This window comes from Callorhinus ursinus, unplaced genomic scaffold (assembly GCF_003265705.2).
Source record: "Callorhinus ursinus isolate GAN/ISIS: 27379988/994484 unplaced genomic scaffold, GSC_fseal_2.0 scaffold45, whole genome shotgun sequence".
In the NCBI taxonomy this organism is placed as follows: domain Eukaryota; kingdom Metazoa; phylum Chordata; class Mammalia; order Carnivora; family Otariidae; genus Callorhinus; species Callorhinus ursinus.
Window position 1 is genome coordinate 9934690 of NW_027397107.1, and position 13910 is coordinate 9948599.

Sequence of the window (13910 nt, forward strand, 5' to 3'; positions counted from 1 at the left end):
GATAAAACGTGCCCATTACCACCCAGGCCCTCTCCCCTACAATGAGCCACCTGAGAACACTGAGCTGGAGGCACCTAAATCCTGTGGCCCTTCAAAATTGTGATTATTTATGCAAACTATACTTACTCAAGAATAAACTGCTGTAATTGATAACAATTTTAAAACCTCTTCTTTCTGAGCACATCCCCTTCCCATGTACCCCCATCTTCTGGAGCTGTCTGGGCTCTTGAGAGCTGCTCTGATTGGCACGCCCAGAGCACACTAATCCACCGCACAGAGTCCAAGTCCTCACCAAGGCTGGAAACTGAAGTCCAGAGTCAACAAGAATCCAATGTGGTGGCAGGAAATCACTCCAGGAAGATTTTCTCAAGATCTAAATGTGAGTCAAATGGATATGTTCTTTTGATCTCCCCTAGTTAAATGGGCTTTGGAGTCATTCGCAAGATTTGAACTCTTCATCCACCACAGCTATGCATCCTTAGACAAGTTAGTCACTCCCTTGATCCTCACTTCCCTGGCTCTAAAAGCGCAAATATTAACCAAATCTTACATGTGTCTTGTGAGGAACAACATCGTTATAAGAAATGGTCCCTGTCCTAACAGAAATAGTTTTAATCATTACATATTGTTTTGTTTTGTACATTTTAAATGAAGAGAGGCATCCAGTGCCAAAGATCTTCTTTCCAAGGATGTTCCTCTGTTGTCAGGATGCTTTTGCCTCTTCCAAGAGGCAGTAATATGCAAAACCACTGAGTACTCCAGAAAAAGGAGAAAGCAAGGAGGACATAATAAACCAGATCTGCTGGGGTTCTGGAAATTTGTTTTGTAATTGGAATGGCTCTTCCCCTCAAAAATCTAATAAATGTGGATTTTATCCGAACATATGGGATAAAATGGTAATTATCCCGTATCTAGCCTCAGAGCATGCCTTGGAGCACAATTTACATCTCACATTTGATTTTAAAAAATATTTCATTCATAGAGGGAAAACGCCTTTTGGCTTTCCTGAGGGGGACCTAGAGAGGTGTTCGAGACCACAGAAAGACGAGTTTATAGTTGAAGAATGTGATAAATGCACGCCAAGTTGTCCCTCTTTCTGTGTTCTTATGGTCATTTTAGTTAGCGAATCGTCAGCCACATAAACCCTCTCGGTCAGTGTTAGCTACAGCCATCTGTTCTAGAGCATCATGAACCATGATGCGTCCAGTGCCCACTAGAACACTTTGGAACCCAGTAAAGAAAATTATTCTATTACAGACAAGCACCACACTGCTGCAGGAGGCGTGCTTTAGGAGACAAACGCCTTCCTGTTCCAGGGCCTTGGCCTTCCTCTTACTGGCCTGGGGCTAAGAAGTCACCCATCCTCTTGGGGAAGCTCTAAGTATAAAGGTAAGTACCCGATCAAGTAATTCTTTGGGATGGTTATTACTGACTCCCCTCTATCAAAAGGTATGATACACATTTTATTTTGACTACTTTGTCCACTTAAGGAGGATTTCAAGCAGTAACTATAAATTCTTCTCCAATGTGTCTACAGCCCATAAAGGCATTCTAACCCTTACGGGCTCACTCCAAAAAAGGAACTCAATGCTATCTTTTCAAATACTCCTCTCTTCTAGTCTTCCCACTGCTACCTTTTTTTTCTCGTACTAAGCCCACTTACACCAAGTCTTGTACTTTGACTTCTCTACGCATGTACTTTGAATCTTACGTTCAAACCAACTAATGACCTAGCCTGCCCTTTTAGCACACGGGCTAGGCTAATTATTTATAGTTTCTGCTACCTGACCAGATCCATCACAATCCCCATGAAACTTTAGGCAAATCCCTCAATCTCTCCGTGGCCCAATTTTCTTCACTCTTCCAGACAATGGGGCTCAATCACCCCTAAAATACAATGATTCCTATGATTCAAAATTTTCAAATTTTTCCCAGTCCTGATCTCTCCCACAAAGTTCATTCCCTCACAAAGAGCTGACTATGGGACACCCACTGGGGTTCATCAGCACAACTTTTGCTCCAGAAAAGTAAGGGGGTAAGAGAGAAAGGAGGCAACTTTCTCTGGCACAGAAAGTATGGATTCATCCAGGTCTCCTTATTCTTGACCTTTGACACCCATTGTCTCCTTGTACCATGTAGAGCTTAAGGCCTGGCCTCATCAGATCTCTCCCAGAATGAGGCTGGGGCCTGAGATAAGAGGAATCCAAAGACTTTTCCTCCTCCTCCCTCGGAAATTTAAAAACCCTGCTTCCTTTTCAGCTGTTAGTCTGGGGGAGGATTTGTTTACTGTTGCTAATGTCCAGTTGCTTGGTTGCTAGGTCCGGTAGTGCTTAGTGTGCGGGGGTGGTGGTAGGGCCTATTTTGTTTGTTTTATAAATACTAACCTTTGCTTCATGTTGCCTGGCTTTTTCTTTTATCATCTGACAGCATCCCTCATCCCCTACCTCTTCTGGGAAAAGCCTCTGCTTTTATCTTGACAGTGAGAAGGGCTCTGGAGCTAAAGGGTATATGTACTATGTTCATAAAAAAATATTAGCAGTCACGTGGTTTGCTGAATGTAGTCCGCTGTAAACAAGCGGCTCAGACCGTAAGTCCCCTAAGGATTAGAGATCATAATTCAGAACTCAAGAGATACAGGCACTATTTCTAGTATGACTTTTCAATGCGCTAAATGACTAAGTAAGTAACATCTGCAAGAACACATCCCTGGAATAACACTCTACCAGACATTCTCCATCCGCATACACTTCGTAGGGATGCTGTGCAGACTTCCTCCCAACTGCAAGGGCAGTTACACGTGTACAATAAAGACACCGTTGAGCACATTTATTTCCTTGTTTAGCAACACCTTCAATCACAAAAATGGCATCACTAACTACTCAACATCCCTATAAGGTAAATTAATAATGAAACTTGTGTAATGATGAGAAACTTTAAGACAGTTGTTCTATCAAAATGAAGCAAATTTTACTAAAATTTTAGTAGTCTTATCTAAATTGTATTTCAACCACTCACTCAACAAAGGTTCACTGAGTGTCTACTATGTTCCATGTGAAATGTGCTTGGTACACCTTAGATGAGAACTGCATTCATTTAAAAACCCTGTGTGCATCCATGAGGGCACAGGCAATGCTCTGTTCAAAAAGAGTGAGCTGTTTAATTAATTACTCATGGTGAACTCTCTCCTAACATGAGGCCTTCTACCTACATTCAAGGGCACACCTTGCAAAGAACAAGGGTGCCCATTTTAGGAAAATCCAATATGCAAAAAGCATTTCCAAGCCAGAAACAGCATTAGAGGGGAAAAGTGAACAATTACACCATTTTCTTCTAAAAATGCTTAATTCCTGCAGAACAGATAAATTAAACTATGCAAATTCAACACCAACCCAACCAAGGGATCAAAGTTAACATCTCCAATAATCAAACAAGAATGTGTCATGTGTCCTCCTAATGTGGTATGCCAAAGGACATCTTTTAAGTAATATTCTGGCCAAAATCAGGAGAAAAACAACATATAAACCCCAACTGCTACAAAACAACTGACCTATACTCTTCCAAAATGTCAGTATTATCAAAGACAGAGAGGCAGAGGAACTGTTCCTGATTAAGAGACTAAAGAGATATAAATAAATACAGTGTGTAATCCTGGATTAGATCCTGAACTGGGAAGGGGAGGGGAAGGGAGAGGCAAGCAGGAGGATGCTATAAAGGACATTACTGGGATAACTGGAGAAATTTGGATATGGACTTACATTACATAAGAATATTACATCAATGTTACGATTCCTGTTTTTGTTAATTGCACTGTGGTTATGAAAGAGTATGTCCTAGTTCTTAGGAAACATATGCTGAAATATTTAGGGGGGAACAGGGTAGGATGTTTACAACTTTCAAACAATTCAAAACCTATGTAATAGAATGGTAAGTAAATGTGACTAAATGCTGTTAGTAAGAGAGGAGTAGAGATAAAGTAGTATTCTTGTAACCTTCCTGTAAATCTGAACTTAAATAAAACATTTAAAAATTTTAAAAACACGTGAAGTGGAAGATTAATTTTGGGTTACTTATAAGAAAAAAGGGCTTTACTTGTATAAATCTCTATCATATTAAGTGCTGTGATACTGTGTTTTATGGAACAACTGTGTAAGACAGCTTTCTTCTGTAGAAGAAAGAAAAGGGGTTTGAGAATCACAATTTCTGGGTAAAGCCCTACTTTCTGCATTTGCGAGATGAGCCATCTTGAGCTTCTGTTTCCTTAGGATGATGAGGGTCACAATGTAGCATCCTCCACCCTCCCAAGGTTGCTGTGACAACCAAATGGCATAATATATGCAAAAATGCTTTGTAAACTAGAAGGACTATACCGATGGGGGTCTCTTGTTTCAGGAAGCTGTTCTACAGGTGTATGCAAATGAGTGTCACACCAGCAGGGGAAGGAGTCACAGAAAACCACAAAGTGAAAGGACTACTCTTAAATCGCATCATACATCCTTTATTTAGGTCCACAAATGGACTAACACTAACAAGTAATTGGAAATGTGGCTTTTTTCTCCCAAGAAGCAATTTCATCATGAAAGAGTATTAAAACCAGACAATTTTTTTATTACATTCTCCTCTGATGAGAGCTAAATCTGCTAAAGAAAACGTTCCTCAACTCAAGAATATCCAAGTTACATTAAAAACACGGATCTTAAAAGATGACCACAATGTGCCCAAACTCTGTTTCTAAAATACTGTGCTGAAACTGCCCAAGGCCAACATCTCCAAGCATCAGGATAAATCACTAATTCCTAAGAGGTCTGACGTGACCCCAAGCCATGGGAGGCGCTACAGTGTTCAGAGCACACCCAGAGATGGGTGCTGTGCTGGGAATCGGGCATGAAGAAAGGCAGGCCCAGGCAGGTGGCCCACAGTCCACGAATTCCTCCATCAGGCTTTTCTCTCATCTCCTCCCTCAGTCACTGACCTCCTCCAGAAGGAAAGACTGTGCCCACACCCACAGCATTCTCTCTGAGCCTCAGCCACTGTCCTTTCTGTTCCTCAAATCTATCAAGCCAACCTTCATTTTAGATCCTGTACACCTGTTGTACACCTGTTCCCCTGGGCTAGAACACCATGCCAACATCTTCGCATGGCTGGCTCTTTCCGGTCATTCAGGTCTCAGCCTAAAGATTTATTTTATTTTATTTGCGGGTGGGGGAAGGGCAGAGGGAAAGGGAAAACCTCCAGCAGACTCCCGGCTGAGCATGGAGCCCAAAGTGGGGCTTGATCCCATGACCCTGAGATCATGACCTGAGCAGAAACCAAGAGTCAGACGCTTAACCAACTGAGCCACCCAGGCACCCCCACATCTCAGCTTAAATGGCATGCCCCTCTGAGGCCTTCCCTAAAATAGCCCCTCGTCGGGCACCATCACATCTTCTTGTTTAATTTATTTTTGTAAAGTTTCTCCTCCTGGGACGCCTGAGTGGCTCAGTAGGTTAAGCGTTTGCCTTCGGCTCGGGTCATGATCCCGAGGTCCTGGGATCGAGGCCCACATCACTCTCCCTGCTCAGCGGAAAGTCTGCTTCTCCTTCTCCCTCTGCTATTCCCCCTACTTGTGCATGTGCTCTGTCAAATAAATTTTTTAAAAGTTTAAAAAAAAAAGGTTTTCCTCCTGATGTATTTCCCTGCTTATGAGTTGTCTGCCTTCTCCTCATTATAATACAAGGACACTGAGAGCAGGACCCCTTGTGTTTCGTTCACGGCAAAATCTCCAGCACCCAGAACAGCGCTTGGAACAAAGCAGGCACCTCAATGAAAGAATGAATTCCCAGTTCCAGGCCCACATCTCCATGAGTCAATAAGATACCCTTCAACATGTTGGGAGAACCAGCCCGGCACCTCTTTCTTTTCCTCCTCTCGCAATGGCATCTGCTGTCACTCACGCTCAAATTCTCAACCAACCATTATGCTTCTCTCTCACTCCCCCTATGATTTGGTTCTGCTGCTTCTTCAAAAAACATATTTTGCATCTGATATGGCCTCTCCATGTTTACTCCCGCTAAACTCTCTAGGCCCTCATCACCTAGAAGGATACTCCTAACCTTGTCGACGTAGTTTATAACCCTTCAATCCTCATCGATCCATCCAGCGACCATCAATGCCTCCATGGAGGCCGAGCAGCACCAAAGGGATCACAGGGCTGACAGACAAGAAAACCCAGGCAAAGCCACAGTAAAGCGCCTGGTCTCTCAAGCTCCAGGTCACTGACTTCACGTTCCACTGTGCACATTTCATCAAAAATAATTCATGAAAACTCCACGTAAACATTCAACAGTACTGCCACCTGCACAGTCTGGAAACTTTCCCACATTTTTAACTATGGTAACTTATTCTGGACACATCTTTATTCAAAGACGAATTAAAATATTTATTGGAATCCAGCTAATTTTTCTTCACTTACAGATAAAAGTTCTTCTCGGGATCCAGTGTTTTTTCTTATTTATGAGGAGTTTTCTCTCTTCTGATGATACTTACCCCTGGCAGATCCCAAATATAAGCTGAAAGAAAAACTTCAACATGCTTTCTCTTCTTTTGCTTCTTCCTCCTTTCTCTAGGTGCAGAGCATTGACCCCCCTCTCCAATGGACACAGAATAGAACAGTTACTTCTCTTTACCAGAACAGCAGAAATTCCTGTGACCTGACTTAGTTCACTGAAAATGAGGTACATCGTCACTCTCCTTTTAAAAAACTGATAACAAATTGCCCCTAAGTATTCTTGCTGACAGACATACTTAAAATCTGAAGTTCAAAATATTCTTCTTCAGTAGGACCTGCCCAATTAAACACATAATCGTATACAAAGGACTTAGTTTAATTAAGAGTATTCCTCAGAACTCATTTCTAAAGAGCCTTGCTTCCTTAACAGAATGAAGGGTTGTTGTTTTTTTTTTATGTCTAACAAGCTTTACAGTTTCTATGACTTGAGCCCAAAAATATAGATTTAAATCATAATTTTACCACAGATCAGCCATGCCTTCTCATCACATCATCTTCAGAGCTCGTGTCCCCATTCCACAACAGAGAGGCTGAAGCACATAACGCCTACCATCCTTATGAACTCTACAGAGTTCTCAGATTCCATGTTGGCAAAATCGGAAAACTTCTAACTGATCTCTCTGCCGCTAATCTCCCCTAAGTTATCCTTCATGCTACCACCAATTAATTTTTCCAAACTACAACTGTATTCATTTCCTATTGCTGTTACAACAAATCACCTCAAACTCAGAGGCTTAAAACAACACAAACTTCTTATCTTACAGTTCTGGAGGTCAGAAGTCTGAAACAACTTTCATTGTGCTAAAATAAAGATGTCCAGTGGTGCCTGGGTGGCTCAGATGGTTGAGTGTCTGCCTTCAGTTCAGGTCATGATCTCCAGGTCCTGGGATCAAGCAGGCAGTCTGCTTCTTTCTCCCCTGCTTGGACTCATTCTCTCTCTCTCTCAAATGAATAAATAAAATCTTTAAAAGAAAAATAAATATAATACAATAAAATAAAGATATCCACAGGGCTGGGTTCACTGAGGAGGTTCTAAGGAAAAACTATTCCCTTGCTTTTTCCAGTTTCCAGAGGCTGCACTCCTTGGCTCATGGCCCTTTCCTCCTCCTTCAAATCCAGCAGTGTGGCATCTACAAATCTCTCTGACTCATGATTCTCCTCTAAGGACGCTTGTGATTACACTGGGCTACCTGGATAATTCAGGAGAAGCTCGCATCTCAGGACCCTTAACTTAACCAAATCTGTGAAGTCCCTTTTGCCAAGTAAAATAAATAGTCACAGGTTCTGGGGATTAAGTCATGGACACATTTGGGAAACATTATGCTGCCAGACAAGGACATCAGAAGAAAACTAGACTGTATCTTTTTTTTTTTAAGATTTTATTTATTTGAGACAGAGAGAGAGTGAGAGAGCGAGCGTGCGCACACAAGTAGGGGAGAGAGGAAGAGGGAGAGTGAGAAGCAGACTCCCTGCCAAACAGAGAGCCCGATGCAGGGCTCAATCCCAGGACCCTGAGATCATGACCAGAGCCGAAGGGAAATGCTTAACCAACTGAGTCACCCAGGTGCCCCCAGACTTACCTTTTATGTACAGACACAAAACTTCTCAACCAGCAAACCAAATCCAGCGACATATGAGAAGGATTATACACTGTGAAAAATAGGATATATCCCAGGAATGCAGGGTTGGTTTAACATTCAAAACCAATCAATCTAATATATTATACTAATGAAAGGAAAGGGAAACAAAACCCCACATGATCACCTCACAGAAACAGAAAAAACATTCGACAATATCCAATGCTTTTTCACAATAAAAATACTCAAACTAGGAACAGAAGGAAACTTTTTCAACCTGATAAAAAAGCATCTATGAAAAACTCACAGCTAACAACATCATACCTAATCTTAATGGTGAAAGACTGAATACTTTCCCTTTAAGATCAGAAACAAGGCCAGGATGTCTGCTCTCACCAATTCTACTCAACTCTATGCTGGAAGTTCTACTTGGGACAATTAGGCAAGAAAAATAAAAGGCATTCAGATTAAAAAGCAAGAAAGCTATCTGTATTTTCAGAGGACATGATCTATATGCAGAAAAATCTAAGGGGTCCACTAAAAAATTATTAACCAATAAACAGGTTCAGCAAAACTATAGGTTATAAGATCAATATACAAAAATAAACTATTTCTATATACTAGCAATGAACAATCTGAAAATGAAATTAAGAAAATATAATTTGCAATAGCATCAAAAATAATTAAAATACTTAGAAATAAATTTCACAAAAGTACAAGGTTTGTACACTGAAAACAGTAAATCATTCTTAAAAGAAATTAAAGATGATCTAAAGGAAAGGAAGAGAATTAACAGTCCAGAAGTAATTCCTTACATTTATGATACATTTTCAACAAGGGTGCCCAAGAAAATTCAATGTGGAAAGAAAAGTCTTTTCAACAAATGGTGCTGGGACAGCTAGATGCCCACATGTGAAAAAATGAAGTTGGAACCCTCCCTTACAGCATACAAAAAAAATGTACTCTTCACTTCAGTGTAAGGGCTTAAACTATAAACTCCTAGAGGAAAATGGAGAGGTTCATTTTTTGTGATCTTGAGTTAAGCAAAGCGTTCGTAGACACGATACCAGAAGTATAAGCAGTAAAACAAAAAAAAAAAGGCAAACTGGACATGATCAAAATTAAAAACTTTTGTGCTTCAAAGAGTACCATCAACAAAATGATATGATAACCTTATAATGGGAGAAAGTTGTTGCAAGCCATATATCTGATAAGGGACTTGAATCCAGGATATATAAAGAATGCTTAAAGCTAAACAGTAAAAAAAACCACCCAACTTAAAAATAAGCAAGGAATCTGAATAGACATTTCCTCAAAGACACATATGTAGCCAAAAGCACATAAAAGATGCTCACAATCATTAGCCCTTAGGGAAAACCACGAAGAGTTATCCTTTCACACCCACTAGGATGACAACAATCCAAAAGTCAGATAACAGCAAGCACTGGCAAGAGTATGGAGAAACCAAGACCCTCAACACTGGTGGTGAGTGTGTAAAACGGGGCAGCCACCGAGGAAACAGCATGGCAATTCCTCAAAATGTTAAATAGAGCGTCATCAATGTCAGCAAGCAATTGTACTCTTAAATCCAAACCCAAGAAAAATGAAAACATAAGCCTACCAAAAAACTGCTGCTCACAGCAGCATTAATCATAATATCCAAAAAGTGGAAACAGGCCAAATGCCCATCAACTGATGGAGAAATAAAACATGGTGCAGCCATACAACGGAGTATTGTCCATCAATAAAAAGGAACACAGTACTGACACTTGCTCTAACATGCACCTTAAACACATTCTGCTATGTGAAAGAAGCCAGTCACAAAAGGCCATATGATGTATGATTCCATTTATGTGAAATTTCCAGCATATGTAACTCCATAAAGACAGAAAGTAGACAAATGGTTGCCAGGGGCTGGGAAAAGACAGGGAATGGTGAGTACTACAAATAGGTATGGCGTTTCTTTTCGGGATGATGAAAATCTTAAGTTAGATGATGGTTATGATTACACAACTGTGAATATACTAAAAACCACTGAATCGTAGACTTTAAATGTGTGAGTTTTATGGTGTGTGAATTATATCTCAATAAAAGCTGTTTTTAAAAAGTCTAAGGTATCCAGTTCATGTGCAAACCAACTGTTAAAAAGATAATAAATTTTCTCCAAGTAGTCTGGAAAGAAAATAAATACATAAAATACCTTATAAGAACGCATATATTTTTCTTTATAGGTTACATTTAACATAAAAATCATCTGTGCAGAAGAGTGATCACATGAATGTCCTATGCTAGAAAGGTGTAATAGGACTATCACTAACATGGCATGGTATAAAATAAATAAATGCATAAAAGGAACAGCAGATTTTAAAATAAAACCCATCAAAGGCTCCTCAGTGGTCCCCACATCTTTGTTTGCCTTCATAGCTAACCTTCGATAACCTTTTCAGACTCATCTCTCATTACTCCTCAACACAAATGCAGCTGGGCCAGACTTTCCACTGCCCACCCTCCCACCATGCACTGGATACCACGCTCACTGCCCCTCATCCCTCTATCATCTGCCTTAGGTCTTGACCAAATGCTTCTTCATCTTCAAGGTCCTGTCCCATCAAAGACATTTTCCTCACTCTCTCCAGACCATACCAATCCAATATCCAATGGCCTCTGGAAGCTCTAACTATCCACACCCCTAAAGGAACCCCTCACCACTTTTCACCACCCTCATACAACTAATGCACTCTCACAGTAATTTAAAGAGAGAGAGAGAGAGAGAGAGAGAGTGTCACCTACACTTTACCTTTTCCAGCCTTGATTTATCCACTTCATCTGAGAGTTCCCTCACTCTCAGGAGATGATGTATCAGCTTCCACCCCGAGTCCTAAAGCAAACAGCACTCTCGCCAATGACAGAGTGCCACCTAGTTGCAACACAGGGTAACTCAACGGCAGTAGGAAGATCCCCACACCACTTTCACAGAAATGTGCTGATGGTGAAATTAAGCCGCCAGCCTCAGCATCATTCTGCAGGCAGGGCCATGCCACTGTTCACAGGTGCCTCTTACCACCTGACCAGTTCACCTCACACATCTTACAGCTATTCTTTGTTCTCAGCTCAGGGCCAGGCATGCGTGAGTCATTTACCATTTACCCAATCAAATTCAACTTCTGAAGTACGCTACTTGTGTAGATGGTTAAAAATTCCTGTGATAATCACAGGAGGGAATTTCTGACTTTTCTCATAACAAGTAAAAAGCATAGATGAGTATGAAATGAGAAGAAATCTCGCAATTTACTCACATATAATGGAGCTTGCTGTGGATTAAGTTTCATGACCCAGGACACTGAAAGAGAAAAGGGAGAAATAAATGAGAATAAAATTAAAAGCCATCGCCAAAAAACAGAAAAGCCACAAATGCTAGATGTCGAGTACGAACATATGAACACAACCAAAAGTCTGAGATTACTGGACGCCTGGCTTTCCTGAGAGGTTTGGGAAGGCCAGAAGGTCAAGGACTGCAAAACTTCTTGTAGCCCCGATTCAATCTTTACAACTGGAAGGACACTTTCACTTTTTTTTTTTAAAGATTTTATGTATTTATTTGACAGAGAGATAAAGAGAGAGAGCCCTAGAGAGACAAGTGGGGGAAACAGCAGTAGGAGAGGGAGAAGAAGACTCCCCGCCAAACAGGGAGCCCGATGTGGAGCTCGATCCCAGGACCCCCGGACCATGACCTGAGCCGAAGGCAGATGCCAAACCCACTGAGGCACCCAGGCACCCCACACTTTTTTTTTTTTAAGATTTTATTTATTTATTTGACAGAGAGAAACACTGGTGTCTCACGGTGAGGAGAGGGAACACAAGCAGGGGGAGAGGGAGAAGCAGGCTTCCTGCTGAGCAGGGAGCCCGATGCGGGGCAATGCAGGGCTCGATCCCAGGACCCTGGGATCATGACCTGAGCCGAAGGCAGATGCTTAACGACTGAGCCACCCAGGCACCCCGGGGAGAGAGACCTGCAGATTGAAAAATAAACACAAAAGTCTCCTCTGTCCTAGGAGAATTTTCAACAACCAACAGGATATTAAATGCAGTTACCAAAGCAAAAACAGTGTGTGTTCAGTTATACTTTTACATAATCCCCCAAATTTACAAAGTGCTGCTTGGCCAGAGCCTCCTCCAGCCTCACTGGGGAGTGTGGGGGGAGGGACCGCAGGGGACCAGAGTGCTCTCTTCCCCTCGGAGAAGGGAGGATACAGCTGGGGTCCACCAACTACGCGTTGTCCTCCTCAAAAATAATAGCTGGGTTCCCGACTGTTATCTCCACTAAATGAATTCTCACAAAAATCTTAGGAAGAACTTTAAAGAAGACTCACAGGATTGTCTAATACACTCCCTTAAATATCAAGAACGGCATGCTCTCAAAGGTTTAACTTGGTGATTTGACCAGGAGCCTCAAGCTAAAATATCATGGTCCTGAATCATGGACTTCAGGACGGCAGGCCCTTTGCCGAACACCCTGAATTTGAGCATAAGCTGATCCTGGCCTCAGAGGAGTCAGAGAGGCAGACCCAAGGGACTTGATTATAATTTGATCTAAGGAAGTTTCTTACTCATAATAGGTTAAATGGATTAAATTAAGGCACACAGTAACTAACCAGTAATATAAACAACAGTACAGAAATGTCATTTGCACATGCAAAAAATAGAGGAAATCACATTCTTTGTGTTCTACCGGATTACAAAAACCTCACCAGCAGTGAATTGAAATCCAAACAGCACGAACAGCAGCTTATCAATAGCTAAACGTTTAAAGAGCAGTGAATGCCTTAGCAACCACGTGTAACCTAAGGAACAGAATCCTCCCAGACCTGCCAGTTCGGTCAGACTGTATATGTGTATGTCCAAGGTCAAGGCTCACCCAAAAAGCAGTTAACACACACTTAGGGGCAAAAAAACAAAAACCAAAACTGTAATCGGGCTCCTAAACCCAGTCATCTCCAAACCACTTGCCAGCCACTGGCTTTTCAGCGTGTTGTGCCAACAGCCCGGGGGCTTCCGCCACCCTGACCCACCACCTCCACAACCACGCCTGTTCATTCTCTGGTCCACTCCCCAGGCCACTCTGTGGCACTCTTTCCTTCCTGCCTTCATTTAATGATTTTGTACCCTTAGGTGCTAAAGTCACCTGCAAAAATCCAGAGTGAAAACCAAGCTTGAGAAATGTAGCAATAACAAACTCTTTTAGTAGAAAAAGAAAGATTTCCAGCCCATCAAATTCAAAGAGCAAACATGGATGGAAAAGACCGAACCACTTGACTACTTTTCTCAATGAATTAAATATCCATTTAATTTAAAATTGAGCTCACTGTGCTCACTAGCCTTTTAATCAGCTTTCCAAGTCCTGTCCAGACTTGCCTGGGACAAAGGACTGAAAGAACCTATAACTTTATAAACCAATTTGCCTTAACTTCTGAAATGTTCCTCTCAAGAAGTATCCGTGGAAACTGAAACAAGAATTAGCACTTCAGTAACCCGTAACAAGTGGAGAAATCTAGGGAGACACAATAGTGACTTATTGGCCCTCTGATGGTTCTTCATCTGCCAAGAAACTTGACTACGTCCGTAAGGACCACGAACATCAAGCTATCTGAGTGGCTCCCACTGCGTTTAGATTGGAAGAGCGGGTGGAACTCACAGGGCTCTCAGGAGGGGCTGATGCCATCTCACTGTTTGGTCTTATGACCTTGTCTAAACACACATCAAAGCCAGAACCCATACAAGTTGTTCTGATA

At 41.6% G+C, this 13910-nt stretch overlaps 1 protein-coding gene across 13 annotated transcripts in view; it reads right to left on the reverse strand.

The window, feature by feature from the left end:
• AKAP13 (A-kinase anchoring protein 13) overlaps positions 1–13910 on the reverse strand; it is a 317159-nt gene that overhangs the window by 223072 nt on the left and 80177 nt on the right. For all 13 annotated transcript variants that reach the window (XM_025893070.2, XM_025893069.2, XM_073882272.1 and 10 more), the window contains exon 2: positions 11418–11461. In XM_025893070.2, coding sequence (XP_025748855.1) covers positions 11418–11450 — 33 coding nt within the window. In that variant the 5' untranslated portion in view covers positions 11451–11461. The remainder of the gene's footprint in view (positions 1–11417; positions 11462–13910) is intronic.